The following is a 20001-nucleotide window of genomic DNA, read 5'->3' as shown; positions in this document are numbered from 1 at the left end:
TGCAGCCTGTTTGAGCATCAGGATGAATGAGACGTGTCGAGCCACCGTGCAACTAAATTTCATGGAGACTGAGATCGAAATGTTGTGGATGAGGTGGAGGCAGGAAAACGACCTTATTTGGTGGTCACAGTAAAAGTATAAATACCGGTAGTATAAAATAAAGCAAGTGAGTGGCAGCACGTCGTTGCTGGGCTAAACTCCGTGAGTGCCACGGACAGATCTGTTGCAGAAATAAAAAGAAGTGGTGTGATTTGAAGGTGGAGGCAAAGAGGTACGGAGCCCTTAAAGGGACACAGAATTTTTTTAATATATATAATGAGTTTTAGGTGCGCACGTGAAACCTTTAAGGCTGATTTATGGTTCCACGTCACACCAACGCAGAGCATACGGCGTAGGTGCGCGTCGCCGCTTACCCTACGCCGTAGGCTTTACGTTGATGTAACGCGGAACCATGAGTTAGGCTTTACGCGCACGCGTAAAGGTTTCACACACGTGTAAAACTCATTATATATATTAAAAAAATCTGTGTCCCTTTAGGGCTCCGTAGAGTGGCCCGGCACTCATTTGTTCTGTCCTCAGTCACTCTACGGTTGTCACGGTGGGTGTGAGGAGGTTCCCGGCGTGTCCTGCACCGCGGCTGCAGCAGCACCAGAGTCCTGACTGACGCTGAGCTTCACACACAGAGGGACACGATCAGCGCTATTATATCATAAGTCTGATATGTGATGACATTTAGAGTATGACATGAATCTGGCTTCATTTCACCACCTCACCGCCTGCGTCACCAGTTCCCCATATCTTAAGAATGTTCCTACGGGAGGGTCAGGGTTGGCGTAGAGATACACGCATTGTTACGTTAGTTTTTTCTGTTTAAATACCAACCTTTGCGTAGAAGGTGGCTTGCGCATCTTTCAAGCCCTGTTTTGTGCGCAAGCAAACTTTTTAAATGAGGCCCCTGATCTTTTCCTTTCTGACTAGGGATGGGAATCGAGAACCGGTTCTTGTTCAGTTCCCAGTGTTTCAATTCCTTGGAATCGTTTGGAAATTTTGCAAACGATTCCCTTTTGGATTCCAGTGGGAACGAACAACGTCATCACGCACGTTGCATAAACCAGCAGTCAATAGTAAATACGGCGCCCTGGTGATCAAACGCTCGACAGTCCGGTAACATTTCAGTAAAAAAGACGACAACAAGACAACTTGCAATACTTGCCAAGTCAATATTTCATCCAAGGGAGGAAATACTACCAACATGCAAAAACATTAGTGCACACAATATGCAATAACAATTAATGAATGTCGCGTATTCAATCCGCTCCGGACCAACCCAGCAGCAACATTAGCATGTCCTTGGCTGACTCCATGCGTTACTGCAGGAAACTAATTAACGAACATGCCTATCATATTAGCGCCATTTGCCTCATTGTTTTCCTTTTTCCCCAAATGAGAATCGATAAGGAAATTGATTAAGAACCAAATCGTTAAGCAGAATCAAAAATGGAATTGGAATCGAAAAACTCGTATCAATTCCCATCTCTATTTCTGAATGCTGACGTATCTGTAGAAACGCACACTCAGATATGCGTGCACGCCATCTAGCTCCCAGCTTTGCAGCTCTGGGCAAATGTTCCTGAGATGGGGGGGGGTGTCAGAGGCCGGCCAGAGTGTTCGCTTGGCAAAATTACAAATCTTATTTCTTTTTTGTTGCTGGATGGATTAGAAGTGAGCCGCGGGCTCAAGCGTTTATAGCTCGGCCCCACTGAATCTCAGAGATGAGGGAGATTTGTCACAGTCCAGAGAGGCTGCGCATACGCAGCCTCTCTCCGATGTGTTTTAAAGGTGATACAAGTACAGTTTAATAGCTTGCATTTGTCCTTTTACATCTGCACAGCTCTGCTTTACTGGCACTTTCTTCTTTATTGGCAGTGTTTCGCTCAGTGTAAGAAATAACTTTCCTTGGTATTATTCCACCATGCTGCTCAACAGGCATCCAAGAAAAAAGAAAAAAAGAAAAAGCCCAAATGAATATGCAAACGCTGAATTTGGACACAATGCACTCAATAAGCCTGGAAGCTTCCAAACGTAGCAAGACTGAGAGCGAACACTAGCACACACCGAACCGATAGGAAAAAGTTTTTCAAGATTCAAGATTCAAGACAACTTTATTTATCCCTTGAAGGGCAATTTGATTCGGCAGCTCGCGCCCAAACACACACATAACAAACACATAACACATTCAGTAGAAACACAGAGAGAAAGTTGGCAGCTGTGTGCAAAAATCTGCAATTTGTTGCATTAAAAAGTGCTGATACCAATAAATTAATGAATTAAAAACAGTCTATACAAACACCGGATGATATAATTCCTAGAAGGTACACAGTACCTAAATGCACATACCAAACAAATTCATAAGGATAAATTTAATAGCCGAACAGCAGAGGGGATAAAAGACTTGGAAAAGCGATTACCCTTACACACAGGTTGGGCATAACGACGTCCTGAAGGCAGACGTGAAAATAATTTTTCTAAGACATGCCCAGAAGTTCCAGAATACCGGTACTCTGAGTCTTCCTCAAAACCTGTTGTTCCCATAGGGAGCCAAGGTCTCTCTGCTTGAGTCCAATAATCTTGGAACAGATTTTCACCACACTGTTAAGACTGTTTCTGTCCCTAAGTGACAGTTTGTTGAACCAACAAATAAAAGAATAAGTTAAAAGGCTTTCAATGAAGGACTGATAAAAACGACAGAGAATCACTGGACTCACAGAAAAAGAATTCAACATACGAAGGAGAAAGTTATGGTGGCCGACAAGGTCCAAACGCACTGCAACGGCCTAATGCGTCTCAGTTAAGGAAAACGACTTCAAGTACAGAAACAATTCAAATTCAATTCACAAACTCCAAACGATGTACAAAAAGAGGAACGTGGTGCAAATGAAAAAACGTGCTGCAAAAAACAAAGACAAATGCAGCATCATCAAACATGCTGCAAATAGAGAAACGATGCAAAGCACAAAACAATATAAAACAAGAAACCATCTTCAAAAGAAAAACGCCTTCATTTTTACTTGGACTGCAGTTGAGCCACAGACACCTCTGTCAGGGCACCGTCCAGATCTGAGCCGTGCACTGCACTGGTGACGTAGCCTTATGGCTAATGTTTAGAGCAGTCAGAGATCATTGGTTATTTCCAACAAGTCAGATTCACAGTCATGAAACACCATTAGCGCTGGTGGAGCGTTGTTAGCTGGGTTCTTTTTAGGTCACTTGATACATTTCAAGTTAAGCCTGGTTTATGGTTCTGCGTTAAATCAACGCAGAGCCTACTCCATAGGCTACGCGGCTACGCAGGAGTCTATCCGTAGCTACGCCGTCACTGACCTGCACCTCCCAAAAAATGTAACTACGACCCAACGCAGACCGAGAGGGCTGGGATTGGTTTGATTGGTAGCAACGCATTTCCGGTTCCAGACTGCGCCATCCCTGCCATTTTTAAACATCTTGTTGTTGTACCCGGACAGAACATTATCAATGGCCTTCCATACTATTTATTTATTTATTTATTTATTTATTTATTTATTTATCTAGTAGTTTAGGGACATGTGCTTGCATTGATCATTTACAAGAAAGGAGAAGATGGGCACACTAGAGTTAGTAGAAAGCTAATTCCCATATCATTGTCGCCTTTGTTCACTGTGACCGGAAAAGCCAGAAGCTAAAAGGCTAAACAAGCTAAACAAAGAATCAACTAGAGACGACGATAAACCATTCAGGAAAAGAACGCGCCCTCCTAGTGCTCTGGGGGGGTACTGCACCGCGGGGAAATGGAGTGACGGAGAAGTCAGAAGGTTCATGACGGGGTTACGGCAACGGCGTAGGCTCTGCGTTGGTTTAACGCAGAACCATAAATCAGGCTTTAGTCGTAAAGCAAACCAGAGAAAGCAACCTGAAGCTGTGGGTGGAGGCCATGGAGCAGATAATGATGGGGGTCCTCTGCAGAACTGACCCGGTCTGAATGACCTCAGTGGACCCAAAGAAAGCGACAGGGGTCGACAGGGTGCACATAGTAGTTTAAGGGCATGATACACACATTTGTGTAAATATATTTTAAATATATAGTTCTTGTCGGGGTGCTCGGTGGTGCAGTGGGTTAAGCAGCGGCTCATGTACTGAGGCTACAGTCCTCCTCCTGCAGCGGTCGCAGGTTCGAATCCCGGCCTGCGCACCTTTGCTGCGTGTCTTCCCCGTTCTCTCTCTCTACCCCTTTCCAGTCTGCATCTTCAATAAAGGGCCACTAGAGCCCAAAAAATCTTTAAAAAAAATAAATAAATAAATAAATATATAGTTGTTAAATGTGTGAATTTTAACCATGTTTTGTGTCTGTTTTGTCACGGCCAGAATCTTGAAGGTCACGTGACTTGGACGCAAAACGAATAGGCAGAAAAATGTAACAGTTATACAATTCAAGGGCTATTATTGTAACCCCTCTACGTTTTTGCACTTTGGACCAACTTAGGCAGCGTACGTTTTTATGTGAGACTTGGTTGGTTTTCTTCCAATTAAAGCAGCACAACGTAACTTTCAGCTTTTCTGAGTTTGGCGGCATCTTTTGGACAAAAGCGGTAGTGTTTTACCAGAAAGAACACTACGTTTCCCATGAGCACCAGCGCGTACTGCCGGAAAACTCCTGTCCCCTCGCTGCATTTGTTTTGATGAGAGGAGACTGGATGCTTTTCTGTTTCACCAAGTGAACAGACGGAACGCAAAAAAAAAGATGTTAAACTGCTGGAAAGGAACTGGAATTTACCGGGATACCTTAAACAAGGAAGCCAGGGAGTGGTATATGGAGAAAATAATGATTATTAACGGTCTGGATCCATATGAAATCTCTACTGAAGAGCCATATGTTTCAATAAATTTGTATAATACAACATACAGTACATGTTTTGTATCCCTCTTACTTCTCTTTTCTTTTTTTTTGACCGCTGTATTATGCTGAAGAGGCTCCTCGTGAGATTATTTTTTTCCTCTGCAGCTACAAATAAGAGTTAATATTTTTTCCTCAACAAACTAGTTTTATCTGAAGATTGGGGTTAATAATTGGGAGTTAAATCGACGCAGAGCCTACGGCGTAGGGTACGCGGCGACACGCACCGTAGGTTGCGCGTCGCCACGTACCCTACGCCGTAGGTGTGCGTCGATTTAACGTAGAACCATAATTCAGGCTTTACTGTGTGTTTGGTCGTTACAGCCGCGATCCAAAGCGAGCCGACGACTCTTTCACTCTTTTATTCCGTTATATCAGATACTTGGCCTGCGTGGTTCTGCCTCCGAGCAGGAAACCGTTGAAAAGTTAAACCATTAGGATCTTTTCCCTGGTCTGTTATGTGGAGCTGCTGCTGCTGCTGCTGCAGCAACAGGTTACCAGCTTCTGCGGAGCTCTGCGCTCCAAGCCCCGCCCATTTTCGTCTCGACTGCGAATCGGGAAGGAGGGGGAAGTGACGTATGTGCCGTAAAGCAGTCAAAGCCGTAAAATTTGTAGTTTTTTAGTGTGGCAGGGTTCCTACCATGCTCCTCAAAGTTATATAGTGCCAGTGAAGGCGATACAGACTCCCTCAGATCATGAAAGAGGTGTCATTAAACCTGTTGGAAGTTGATGTACCATCACAATGACTCTGGAAATATGATATTAAGGTGGAAAAGTTACGTAGTGTCGCTTTAAGAGCAATAATCCTTTTTGCCTGCAATACAGCAAAATGGCCACGCTGTAGTTTCTGGTATTCAGGCCACATCTGCCCCTCCGTCTCTTCCCAGGGTGTTGAAGGTGTTCCTGTCCCGCACGGCCCAGAGGACGCCCTACATGACGAGCTGGCGGGTCCTGCGGCTGCTGCTGGTGATCCTGGTGGTGGTGCTGTGGTTCCTGGTGGCCTGGACCTCGGCCGTGTGCCAGAACCCAGAGCTGAGTCGGGCCGTCATCGCTGCAGGCTTCACGCCGGAGGGACTGCAGTTCAGCATGTGTCTGCTGGATCGCTGGGACTACATGATGGCGGTCGGTGAGTGTGTGCTGGGCTGTCTGCACTTCTTTTGCATGCAACTCATGTGCAAAGATGTCTCTGAAAGCAGTCTGGGTGAGACGTGGGAGAGTCTTGGATCTCTGCTACAGAGATGATGTTTAAGGTGATGTGAAAAACATTCTTCTGTAAGGATAGCGGTGAAGTTAACGCAACGGAGAAGACTGCTGGTCTTCATGGATGCAAACAATGAATGCTTGAAAACATTTAGCTTTATAGTAGTGCTGTCAAGCAAATTTATCTAATTAATTATAGGATTTATAATTAATTAATCTAATTAATCACATTTTAATCTCATATCTGCTAAAGGTCCCCAAATAAAGAATTAGAATTCTAGGACATTACAAAATTGCAGTCCATGACTAATCAATTGAATACACTAAGAAGAGAAGATTTGAAATCCACATTTTTATTGGTGAAGTGTTTCATAAATGAAATTTCAAAAGAAAAAACTCAAGCACATCAGCAAACCAATTAGGCCAGGTGCATTATTCAAAAATGCAATGCAAATACAGTTAAATAAATAAAATTCAGAAATAAAATACGGCTGAGTCTCAAATAGGCACTTAAAGGTGACCTATTATGGCATTTAATGTATATTTTAAACAGGCCTTGAATGTCTTAAAAACAATCTAAAGCTTGTTTTTTCTACATAAATCATAAATCCAGCCTGTGGGCCCTGTCACTAGTTTTACCGCTTCTAACCTCTTTTTCTGCGCCTCATTTTTAGGGAAGGGGGGGGTATGATAATGAGGCTCTGCGCTGATTGGCTCCCTGAATGACGTGTAGCAGGGGAGGAGAATAAACCTCGCTCCGCCAGAGCAGCCCGAGCCTGTAAATGATCACAACACTGAATTTTCACAAATTGAAACTTTATTGTTAAAAAAATAAAATATGAGTTGTATATAAATAACATTTATGCACTATTTAAGCCGGATCTACCCGGTGGATGCTGAACGCTGGCCCCGGAGCCACGCCGGGCGCCCGGGAGCAGCGCGCATCACCGCGGCTTTAACGGGGGAATCTGACCGGTTCCGACCGGCCGGGACCGCAGGAACCGGCCTGGACTGGTAGCAGGGACTCCCGGGGGCCGACCAGCGGAATTTCAGCCGGATCTGCCCGGCGGATTCTGCGCGACGGGCGCCGCAACCGCACGGCGGGCGCACAGATCGGCTCCGGAGCGCATCCGCGGCGCATCGCCCGTTACCGGGGATCAAACCGACAGATTTGCCTGAAAATCTCGGAGGGTGAAGCTGGTCCAGCCTGGGACAGATCCCCGAGGACCCAGCTCCCAAACCACCCGGGAACCTGGATGATTCAACCCGGATCCGCTCCGCCGCGGCGCAGCGTCCGACTGGCTGAAGGAAGCGCCGCTCCAGCTCCGTAGAGAGCTGGTTGTGGGCGTGGTTTCAGCAGCGGAGGCTGAACCTCTGGAAATCTGCTCCTGTCGTTACGTAACGACAGGAGCAGATTCTAATCGGCTCAAAAAAAACCACGTGACACTGGGGGACTCTGTCCGGCGGGGTCAGAGACCCTGCAGAAATTCATGGTATTTTGTCTCCCCTGTGTTGGCAGGGTGAGGGGAGACCACTTTATATATGTTAAAACAAGAAAAAACGTGTTTTTCATAATAGGTCCCCTTTAAGGAGACTTTAAAATTCAAAATTAAAACTAAAGCTGAGTCAATACAGCAATTCAAGCACTAGTAGCTGTAACGTTTCCAGTGGAACTTGTCCGGACATGTTTAGCGTTTAAATGATAATTCAGGCTGGAGCAGCTCCGCTGATAGGAACATTCTTTTATACAAAATGTACAAATCACCGCGTTCTTGTTGATAGTCCCGTCTTCTTTCTTTTTATACATAAAATTGCCGTTCAAAGGCCCAGCAAAGATTTGCTGAGTCGTTAGTTTGACCAGCAGCAGGAGGGAAGTGACCTGTCAAGTGGACTACGGCTCCCTCAATGGGACACATTTAAAATGCTTGCGCATTTTGCCACTCATAATTAATTGTGTTAATTTTCACAACGCGTTAATTAGCAGTGTAATTAATTAATCTAATTACCGCGCTAAAGTGACAGCCCTAATTTATAGACAAAAGTACTTTTGTCAGACTGCATCTGTTATATCTGAAGGACACATGGCATGTTTATCAAGAACGGGTTGATTCACAGTCCAGTTCACTTTCAACTCATCTCAGTGCACCTTAAACAAAAGGCTCACATTCACAAAGTTATATCCCAAATAATCCAATTCCTTCCAACTGAGTCCAAAATTGAGCTGCTAAGCTGATTTTGAAGTGATATTGTGATTGTTGAAGCTGATCCCAACACATTTTCATGGCAAACCTGATAAACAATGCACCTTCATGACTCTCGAACAGCAAAAATACTCCCCGTTTGCGTGGAGGACCTCCCCATCACTGGAAGCATTCACGGATGCAGACAATACCGTTGCTTCTTCACAGGAAATCTTGCACGATAAATGTAAAAGAAAGCACAATCCAATCACGAGATGAAGCCAACCCCTTTTCTTTGCCATCAGTAAGGGTTGTTTACGACGTGAATGCATTTCCTTTCTCATAACAGTAAGACGCTCCTGCTGCTCGAGTTTCCCTGAAAACCCAGATGGCCTTGAACGCGCTTTACAGCGTTCCTCTTAGAAGACAGATTTGTGAGCAGGAGGCAGCGCTGTGCACCTCACTGCAGCCAGTCTGACAGCAACAGAGACTAATCCTGTAGGCAGAGAGGGGAAGGACGGATCCTTAAGAGAGGATTGAAGACCGATGGAACAACAGAAGGAAAGAAGGAAAAAAAAGAGAAGGAAGCCTGTGAAGTGTGAAGCTTGTGGGGGATGTGACCAACAATGCAGAAAGAGTTTTCTAGCGACAGAACTTGGGAAGGAAGAGGAGATGAAGGGGAGCTTATAAAGAAGATGGCCAAGGGCACCCTGAGGAGAGGACGTAGAGACGTCTCTGTTTACGAGCCGTCATGGCTCAGGGAGCCCTCTGCTCGTGCTTCTGCATGCGTGTGAATAGGGATGGGAATCGAAAACTGGTTCTTGTTGAGAACCTGTTCCCAGTGTTTCAATTCCTTGGAATCGTTTGCCTTTTTTGCAAACGATTCCCTTATCAATTCCAGTGGGCACGAATGATGTCACCACGCATGTTGCGTAGTTACATTCGCACCCAGCAGGAAAACGTGGCGACAAAGCGGCATAAACGCTCGAAAGTTTGGTTACATTTTACCAAAAAGGATGAATTCAATTCAATTCAATTTTATTTGTATAGCGTTTAATACAACAGATGTTGTCTCTAGACGCTTTCCAGAGACCCAGAACATAAACCCCCGAGCAATTATTACATAAACACTGGCAGGTAAAAACTTCCCTAGTGGGAGAAAAACCTTAAGCCTTTAGGAGGGAAGAAACCTGGACCAGGACCAGGATCATAAGGGGGAAACTCCTGCCGAGGGCCAGATTGGGGGGTCAGGGACGTCAGCAGCACACAGCTGGCATGTGGAAGCAGCAGCGGGATGGCCAGAGGGGGTGGGGGGCCGCAGGCAGGTGGAAGCAGCAGCGGGAAAACAGGGCGGCCATACTTGCAATGTGAACATTTAAACAAAGGGAGGAAATTGTTAGGGCTCGACCGGCAGGGCTTTCCTCCGCAACCTGGTGGCGCTGGGAGCACGGAGTCGGTGCAGTGTGTGACCAAAAAAGCTGCGCCAGGCGCGCTCCTGACGCGGGTGCAGCGCATCAGCTCATCCTATGGGAGAAGTTAAAGAGCGGGGCTGCCAGTGGCTCGGGGCGAGTTTGTCTTGTTTGTCTGTTTGTTTTCTTCTTGCTCTGGGCCTTGTCATTTTCGAGTTCCCTGTGAGGAAGGAGTTTTTTTCTACATCTCTCTGTGGATTTCCTGTGGGAGTTTTTGTGTTCTACAATTAAGCTCCAGTCTAGCGCTAGCTTCTCCTCTAGTCAAGGCAGGGAAGAGTATGACCCAGGCCAGAATAGATGAATGTCACCGAGCAGTGACTTATCATGCTTTCACACCTATGCCCCGTTTTTTTTGTTGCGATTCAGGGGCTAAATTGATACAGTTGTTTCGTTTCTCGTACGTGGGGTTTGTGTTCACAAGGCAACCGTCTGTAGCGGTTCAAAGCTGTTAACAAATGCCATGCGCGAACCCCCTGTTCTCTGATTGGTCAAATGAACGCGGAAGGAGTTTCCTCTTCCGTACCGCGAGAAAAACAACAAGCCCCTTTCACCCAAGAGAGGGCGCAAAGCGGCGACCGCCGCTGGCTTTCCCATTCATGTATGTGCTACCGGTGCAGGAGCCGACCGCTCTGCGGGCGAGAGGCCGCCTACCGCGGCGTTTGCGCTGCGCAAACCCTGCCCGAATTGAACATTGTTTAATTTCACCGTGCCGGGCTGGGAAGACATCTCGGCACGTCCAATAGGAGAGAAGGTGGTGGAGGCTGCACTGAGTCTTCTCCTTGAACCGTGCTAGCACATACACATGAATGGAGTTGTGTCGGTTGCTGTGTCGATTATGTTCTCACTATTAATAAAAAAAAAATGAACCGCTCCAGGTCTGGAATGGAATCGAGCTGAGACCACCTCTCCTAGGAGATCTCGGCGATCCGATCTTTAGAGGGAAACGCTCCCTGTTCCGGATCAACTGCTCCAAAACGGGACAGGTGTGAAAGTACCATAAGTTTGTGGCGTTGAACATGTTACTGGACATTCTTGTGTAATTACCACAGAATAATATGTTGTATTTAGTTAATTTCTACAGAAGAATATTTATTTTATTATTATTTTATATTTATTTTCAAAACAAATCATTTTACCTTGTTTGTACACATATTAATGATTGATACCATGATGGTAGAAACCAAGGGCATATATATGTGCATTATTACTATATTTAATATACATATACATATATATATACGCATACATATGCATACACATACATAGATATACACATACAAACCCAGTGATTTTTATTAATTTTTTTTTGGGGGGGGGGGGGGGGGGGATCCAAATCCAGGAAGCAGGAACACACGGAAACACACGTCAAGCACTGGAAATCTGCAACAAAAAAACACAAACAAAACACGAAACCGGCACGGAGCCAACCAAAACAACAACAGCAATCGACCTAAATCTTGAGATCTGATCGCAGTCTGAGCTAAGCTAGCGCTACCGCTACCTAACCCCAAAAACTACAGAGCAAGCATGCAGGTGAACAAGCCAGTGTGTATCTCTATGTGTGTGTATGCGTGTATGTATATGATCATGTGTGTGTGTGTGTGTGTGTGTGTGTGTATATGTGTGTGCATGCGTGTGTGTGTACATGTCTTTGTGGCTATGTGTGTGTATGTGTTTGTGTGGCTTTGTGTGTGTGTGTATATGTATGTGACTGAGTGGCTATATGTGTGTGTGTGTGTGTGTGTGTGTGTGTGTGTGTGTGTGTGTGTGTGTGTGCATGCGTGTGTACATGTCTTTGTGGCTATGTGTGTGGTGTGCGTGAGTGTGTATATGTCTATGTAGCTATGTGTGTGTGTGTGTGTGTGTGTGTGTGTGTGTGTGTGTGTGTGTGTGTGTGTGTGTGTGTGTGTGTGTGTGTGTGTGTGTGTGTGTGTGTGTGTGTAATAAACCAAACAATGCTCCTACTGAAGTGTATCTATAGTGGGGGAGGGGGGGGAGCAACCCCGCCACCCGGGAGACCAGAGGCCGACAAGGAAGAACCCGGAACCCAGGCCACCAGCAACCCCACAGAGGGGAGAAGTAGGAGGGAGGCAACCCACCGCCTGCGAGGCCCCAACAGCGCGGGAAGAGGCAGCCAGAGATCCCGCTGCGGCGGACCGCGACCCAGGCAATCCCCGGCCACCCGGTCCGGGCCGGACACGTGGCCAGGAGGCCCTCACCCTTCGGGCCAACGACCCCCACCCGCCAGGGGGCCAGCCTGCCCGGAGAGACAGAGCCGCCCCGGCCGCCGACGCGGGCAGGTGCACCTGCCCCCCACGAAAGTGGCCCTCCAAGACCAGAGGGGCGCTCCGCCGCGGAGGCAGCGGGGGGGACCGGAGACGGGCCCGGAGAGAGGGAACCCCCCAACAGGGCGACACCCGCGCAGGCCCGACAACGGAGGGCCCCAGACCCAGGCATCCCATTCATTCATCCATTCACCTATCCGATACCTATACTAATAATAAGATATACTATACATAATAATAATACTAACAATAATACTAATAATAATAATAATATTAATAATAATAATAACCATCTTTGTATAATATAATATTGATAAATTATTAAGTTTTGTTGTCCTGCCAATGGAGGCTCAAATCCTCCATGGCAGGACCCTTCCACACCGCATTCTCACCGACACAGACACACAATCACGCACCGTTCCCCCCTCCCCGGGGGGGTCCAGCACCGCCAGAAGGCACCCCAGGCTGCACGGCAAGCCCCGCCAGGCCCGGGCATCACGACCCACCAATCCCAGCCAAAGTTGATGCTTATGGACCTGTTTGTTCTCCTTTTTTCCAAATTAGAGTCGATAAGAGAATCGATAAGGAATCAATCGTTAAACAGAATCGAAAATGGAATCGGAATTGTAAAAATCTTCTCAATTCCCATCCGCCCGCATGAATGAGGGGAACCGTGCTGCTCGCTCTGACAGCCTGCAGGACGGCGGCACCGCCCGCGCTGCTCAGGCTGACGGACAGGAACAACAACAACGCAGTATGTCAAACTTGTGGAAATTAGTCGTGCGCGCTCAGTCATAACCGAGAGTGTTGTTGTTTTTCAACTAACAACAGTTGTATAAAAGTGCTTAACAATTCATTTGTCATATCATACAAAGCAAAGAAGCTTTTGAATAACATTGCTGATAATGATACAATAGCTTGTCAATTTCAACCTGCAGTTAATCTGCATTAATTAGTAGTTTCATGAATACTGCTCTTCATGCATCTCCGTTTGGTGGCAAAATACCATTTAAAGTGATTTATATAATAACCTCTCATGAATATTAATGAACTGTGTTAAGTACAGACCTCATGCCAAGATAGTCGGAGTTACTGGAGCCGTGTCCTGCTGTGCTTCTGTTTTCGCTCCATCCTGTAGAGCGAAAACAGAAACAGAAAATATAATTTAATACCCCCATACTGCAGAAACCCCGAGGGGATCCTCTTGTTCACGTCTTAAAATAATTTCTATAGATTTTTTCCAGACTGATGTTCTTTCAAATTTCATTACACTGACAATTTAGGTGGTAATGATCCCTCTGTGCACGTATACGCAGGGTTGTCAGCTCTGAAATATAGCAGTTGCCATGGACACAGATGTTTTCTTTTTGTAATAACTGTACATCTTCCAGAGAAATCGCTGTCACGTGAAGTTAGGTGAGATTTGATGATGTGACCGCGCATCGTTAGCTGCTCAGTGGAGCTCTGCATTCATGAAACAGCTTTGCATTAAAAAATGTTGTCCTACAACTATCTTTTGAATGAAATATAAATCAATAGTCACAAACTGCTTTTTTAAATCTGAATCGTCACAGCATATTTGATATTCATGGTAAGCCTTCTCTAAGACTTAATGGTGATGTTACAACAATATGTGAATCATTATCATGTTAGTTGTTGCTCAAATAACATTTTTTTTACATCCTTTTATGAAGTTACTGTAAATAAAAAGAGAAATAAAAACAAGGGACACAGTTGTAGGCTAATTTTACATTCCTTGCAGAAAATAACACCAAAAAACAGTAGATGTAGTCATTTATCAGCATAAAATAGTGTGTTTAAATCACTGACGTCTTTGCAGTGGGGTGATACATTTATACTTTCGGTCCACGCTGTATAAAAAACCAGTGAATTTATTCTTCTTTTTTTAGGGTATCTGGTACTGACTGGCAAGAAAAATTATTGGGAAATGTAACTAATAATAGTATTTGTTTTATATATATATATATATATATATATATATATATATATATATATATATATATATATATATATATATATATATATATATATGCCCGGCCATATATATATGGCCGGGCACCGGGGGTGGATGAGATTCGCCCTGAGTACCGCAAGTCTCTGGATGTCGTAGGGCTGTCTTGGCTGACACGCCTGTGCGACATTGCATGGAGGAAGGGGACAGTACCGCTGGGGTGGCAAACCGGGGTGGTGGTCCCTCTGTTTAAAAAGGGGGACCGGAGAGTGTGTTCCAACTACAGGGGGATCACACTTCTCAGCCTCCCGGGGAAAGTCTACGCCAGGGTACTGGAGAGGAGATTACGGCCGATAGTCGAACCTCGGATTCAGGAGGAACAATGCGGTTTTCGTCCCGGTCGTGGAACACTGGACCAGCTCTATACCCTCCGCAGGGTGCTCGAGGGTTCATGGGAATTTGCCCAACCAGTCTACATGTGTTTTGTGGATCTGGAGAAGGCATTTGACCGTGTCCCTCGTGCCATTCTGTGGGGGGTGCTGAGTGAGTATGGAGTCCGGGGCCCTCTACTAAGGGCTGTCCGGTCTCTGTATGATCGAAGCAGGAGTCTGGTTCGCATTGCCGGCAGTAAGTCAGACTTGTTCCCGGTGCATGTTGGACTCCGGCAGGGCTGCCCTTTGTCACCGGTCCTGTTCATAATTTTTATGGACAGGATTTCTAGGCGCAGCCAGGGGCCGGAGGGGATCCGGTTTGGGAACCTCAGGATTTCATCTCTGCTTTTTGCAGATGATGTTGTCCTGTTGGCTTCATCAGACCGGGACCTCCAGCATGTGCTGGGGCGGTTTGCGGCCGAGTGCGACGCGGCAGGGATGAGAATCAGCACCTCCAAGACCGAGGCCATGGTTCTCGACCGGAAAAGGGTGGCATGCCTTCTCCGGGTGGGTGGAGAAGTCCTGCCTCAGGTGGAGGAGTTCAAGTATCTCGGGATCTTGTTCACGAGTGAGGGAACAATGGAGCGTGAGATTGACAGGCGGATCGGTGCAGCGTCCGCAGTAATGCGGTCGATGTACTGGACCGTCGTGGTAAAGAGGGAGCTGAGTCGAAAGGCGAAGCTCTCGATTTACCGGTCAATCTACGCCCCTACCCTCACCTATGGTCATGAACTTTGGGTAGTGACCGAAAGGACAAGATCGCGGATACAAGCGGCCGAGATGAGTTTCCTCCGCAGGGTGGCTGGACGCTCCCTTAGAGATAGGGTGAGGAGTTCGGTCACCCGGGAGGAGCTCGGAGTCGAGCCGCTACTCCTCCACATTGAGAGGAGTCAGCTGAGGTGGCTTGGGCATCTGTACCGGATGCCTCCTGGACGCCTCCCTAGGGAGGTGTTCCAGGCATGTCCCACCGGGAGGAGACCCCGGGGAAGACCCAGGACACGCTGGAGAGACTATGTCTCTCGGCTGGCCTGGGAACGCCTCGGACTCCCCCCGGAAGAGCTGGAGGAGGTGTCTGGGGTGAGGGAAGTCTGGGCATCCCTGCTGAGGCTGCTGCCCCCGCGACCCGGTAACGGATAAGCGGGAGAAGATGAGTGAGTGAGTGAGTATATATATATATATATATATATATATATATATATATATATATATATATATATATATATATACATATATATATATGTTTATATATATATATATATTGAATAAGTTTTATATGTATTGATTCAAGAGATGTTTCTTTACTAACGATTTGAATTCTTTTATGTTAATAGTTTGCTTAAAGTGTTTGGGAAGTGGGTTCCATGCAGACATACAGTAGCTCTGTACATCACCGTTCTTTTACCATCATTTCTTTATTTTTGGCAGTAAATAATTACCTCTGAGAGCACATCTTGTGCTGTAGCTCTGATTTTCTGAACTGTAACATCATTTTTTGTATAGAACTTGCAGGTGTCATTGAAAAAGTTGGAGTAGAAAAGACGGACCAGAGGTGTATCATTTATGTGAAGAGAAAAAAGAGATGTTCCTAATTTTGGCAACGTTACGAAGGTGCTAACAACTTTCTCCATCTGTGTTTCAGCTGAGTTCCTGTTCCTGCTGTGGGGCGTATACTTGTGCTACGCCGTCCGCACCATACCTTCAGCCTTCCACGAGCCGCGCTACATTGCTGTGGCCATCTACAATGAGCTCCTCATATCAGCCATCTTCCACATCATCAGGTGGGTGGAGGAAAAGGGATGGAGCAGGCATGACTTTGTCTCTCTGCTGGGTGCACGTGACAGATGTGGCAATGAATCATTTCTTCTTCTTCTATACTGATGATGAGAGAAATGGTGAAGGGGGAGGACAATGACAAGAGAACGAAAGATGAAACGCATCAAAGCAGCCAATCAATTAAATTAATAAAGCACCATCACTTGGGGAAAAAACAAATACACGTTCTTTAGATTTGCAGTTCTTTACCTTGGTCCTTCCCAAGTCTTAAGATTGATCCAATATAACTTCAAATGAGCAGTAACACATGTCATCCCATCGTTTAACGATGAAAAAATAAGCCAGAGAGCAGAAGCAGAGTCTGGAAAACAAATTACACTCGGTGATTCAATATCTTGAGGAACCACTTTTAGCTGCAACAACAAATGTTTGCTTCATGAAGACATCAATCTCTCTGGGATCCGGGACTGGGGCTTATCATTACAACCCCGGGGTGGTGAAACTGACTGTTGGATATGGTAAGTCATCTCTGATGGGGAGGTCCGTAAGTACCGACTACAGGTAGTTGGACTCCCCTCAACACAGCAGGGGTTTGTGGAACCGATCGATGGGCTGGATTTTGTTCCCTCAAGAGAAGCCCCGGGTGAAGACTCCATGCTGTATAGTAGGCTTAGTCACAGTCTTTCAGCTAGAAGTTTGCGTGTTGTGGTGTACCCCAGTAGGTGAGAGGAAAGCTTCAGGTCCTTATGCTGAACAACAGTTCGGAGTATCCAGACTATCTGGACACCTTGGCTGTCCAATATCGACAAATCAGAAGAAGGGGCAGGGCAAATTTGCACCAATTATGTTCAAGTACTCAATACCAAGTCCGATGACACCACCCACGACTCTCTATATCAAACCATACAAAAGTTATAGCAAAAAGTAGGAACTATCAAATATGGACCAATCAGATGGAGGGTAGGCGCGCTTTTTGTTGTCTATAGTCGCCACGGTAACGCTTTTGACTGAGGAGGGTAATGCTCTTTGTCGCAGGATGGAGACGCACATTTTGATGTATAACACACCTGGGTGCACGTTACGGTTCGGGCCGCATTGACGGCCGAAGAAATGGCATAAATGGCGCCAGAATTACACAATTAATTCAAAATGGCCAACTTCCTGTTTGGTTTGGGCCATGGTGCCAAGAGACTTTTCTTTAAGTTGTGACATGATACAGGTGTGTACCGATTTTCGTGCATGTACGTCAAACCGTATTGTGGGGCTTGAGGCACAAAGTTTTCTAGGGGGCGCTGTTGAGCCATTAGGCCACGCCCATTAATGTAAACCATTAAATATCCAATTTTTTGCCAGGCCTGGCTTGCGTGCAAAATTTGGTGACTTTTGGGGAACGTTCAGGGGGGCAAAAAAGGCCCTCATTTCGTCAGAAGAAGGAAAAAAAAGAAAACAAGAAAAACGAGAAAAATTCCTACAGATACAATAGGGCCTTCTCACTGTCAGTGCTTGGGCCCTAATAAGTACAGTAGGACAAATTGTGACTGGCACGTATTTCACTGCTCTTCTGACTGCCGCTGCATCCTGATTCGCTCTGTAGCGTGTTTTTCGTCTAAAGCCCGCGGTGCAGGTGTGTTTTTTCCAGAGAAGAACATAGTTATGGGCAGTTGTCGGTCTTTTTTCTTCTGGGCAAAAGGATTTTTATAAACTGACATGCCACCATAGATTATATCTGAGACTGTAATGAACGATTCATCAAAGGCTCCCGTTCTTGAACTGCTGATGAAGCTCATTGGCCGTTCTCAGCATTGTTGCTAAGCAACCAACGTTATTGACACAGGAAGTGAAGAAGCGGGGAGAATGTTTAGCCAATCAGAATGCAGAACACGATGCACAATGCAAATCCGTGAAGCAGCAAGACGTGAAAGGTGAACCGTGTTATAGCGAGGGATTACTGTAATAGAGTTGGGGTAGGAGATACCAGAGTGAGGAAATAGTGTTATAACTCTTCCCAGAAGCACCAGTTGCTTCTCTACCATCGAACAGCTGAAATGCCAGGTTTCAGGGGGGAGATGTGTGGATGATGTCATCTGTATTGATTTTAGAGACAGAACATGGAGCTCTAGCTCCTCTCTGTCATACATGCAATATATGTATGCGGCTGCACCTTTGGGATCCAACGGGTGACGTAACTGTTATAACGGTTAACGGTTTACTACCGGCTGCCTGTTGTTTTTACACCTGCCTATCGAAGTTCTGAGTAAACTATCAGATCGTACAACTTGTGTGGAGTTATTGAAAACCATTACATGGTGTCAGAAGTACCGACGGACACATCGTTTCAGAAAAAGTTTAATCCCCCGGACAGTTTTTTCATTCGACTGCCCAAGTGAATGGGGAGACTGGCGACAAAACTTAACAAGGAGGATGGTGAAGTTCAGGTCACTTACCTGATATATGCTATGGGCCCGGAGGCTGAAAACATTTTCATTCGCGTTGTCAGAGGAGGATCAGAAGAAGTTTGACGACGTGTTAAAAAAATACGACGAGTACTTCTACCCCAAAGGGAATGTGATTTACGAGTCTGTTTCCATCAGAGAGTACAGCGGCCCGGTGAGAAAGTTGAAATGTTTATCAGAGCCGTATATGATCTGTCAGAAGACTGTGACTTTGGAGCAGTCAAGGAATAAAATATACGGGACCGCATAGTGGTGGGGATTCTGGACCAAGAGCTGTCGCGCAAACTACAGCTGGAGTCTAACCTGATGTTAACCCAGACCATCCAGACCATCCGCCAGTTCGAGGAGGTGACGTCACAAGTGAACCAGCAGCACGGAGGAGAGGCATGCACGGCTGTGCAGGAGATCGCCCGCGGACGCAGTAGATCTGCACACAGAGGAAAATCATACTGGAAAAATAAAAGTGGAGAGCGTGAAGGGCCAAAATGTGGCAGGTGCAGAAAAATACAGCACAAAGACCAGGAAAGGTGTCCAGCCCTGAAATCAACGCGCAACAAATGCAAAAAAGTGGGTCACTGGGAAGCAAAATGTCATACTAAAGCAGTCAGAGAAGTGACAGAGACAGAGACTGTTTCAGAGACCCCATACTTCCTGGGTAAAGTCACACAAACAAACAAAGAGGATTTACAGGGGACTGTTAAGATTATCATTGGAAAGACGCCGGTGAAATTTAAAATTGATACAGGGGCCGATCTGAACATCATGGTGGAACAGACATTCCGCATGTTAGGCCCTAAACAGCCACTAGTCCAGTCCCATACCCCACCAATGAGCAGCCCTGGTGGCCAGTTAGTGTGTGTGGGCAAGTTTCAAGCTAATGCACAGTACAAAGAGAAGCATTACTCATTTCCAGTCCATGTTATCCGCAGCCTGACTGCAAGCAATCTGCCAGGCAGAGACACAGCATGTGCTATGGGGCTGGTGAAGCGCATTGAAGAAGTGCACAATGCATTTGGGGAACATGGAACTCTCAAGACAGACCCCGTTAAAATACGGTTAAAGGAGAACGTCGAGCCATATGCAGTACACACAGCACGCAGGGTCACCCTGCCTCTCTTAGAGAACGTGAAAGAGAAGATGCTGCGCATGGAGGTGAACGGTGTCATTGAAAAGGTGACAGAGCCTACAGACTGGTGTGCACCGATGGTGCCAGTTCCATGAAAGAATGGCAAAGTGTGCATCTGTGTGGATCTGAAAAGGCTAAATGAAGCTGTGAGGAGAGAGAGGTACGTCCTCCCAAATGCTGAGGAA

The 20001-nt window shown here is 46.1% G+C and overlaps 1 protein-coding gene across 1 annotated transcript in view; it reads left to right on the top strand.

The window, feature by feature from the left end:
- The window catches only part of LOC133453114 (metabotropic glycine receptor-like), a 127000-nt gene that overhangs the window by 79851 nt on the left and 27148 nt on the right, over positions 1-20001 (top strand). The window contains exons 8-9 of the mRNA XM_061732989.1: positions 5815-6053; positions 16104-16242. Coding sequence (XP_061588973.1) covers positions 5815-6053; positions 16104-16242 — 378 coding nt within the window. The remainder of the gene's footprint in view (positions 1-5814; positions 6054-16103; positions 16243-20001) is intronic.

Source organism: Cololabis saira, chromosome 10 (genome assembly GCF_033807715.1).
Source record: "Cololabis saira isolate AMF1-May2022 chromosome 10, fColSai1.1, whole genome shotgun sequence".
NCBI lineage: Eukaryota > Metazoa > Chordata > Actinopteri > Beloniformes > Belonidae > Cololabis > Cololabis saira.
The sequence above is the reverse complement of the archived record's forward strand: the minus strand, read 5'-3'. Positions and strand labels throughout refer to the sequence as shown.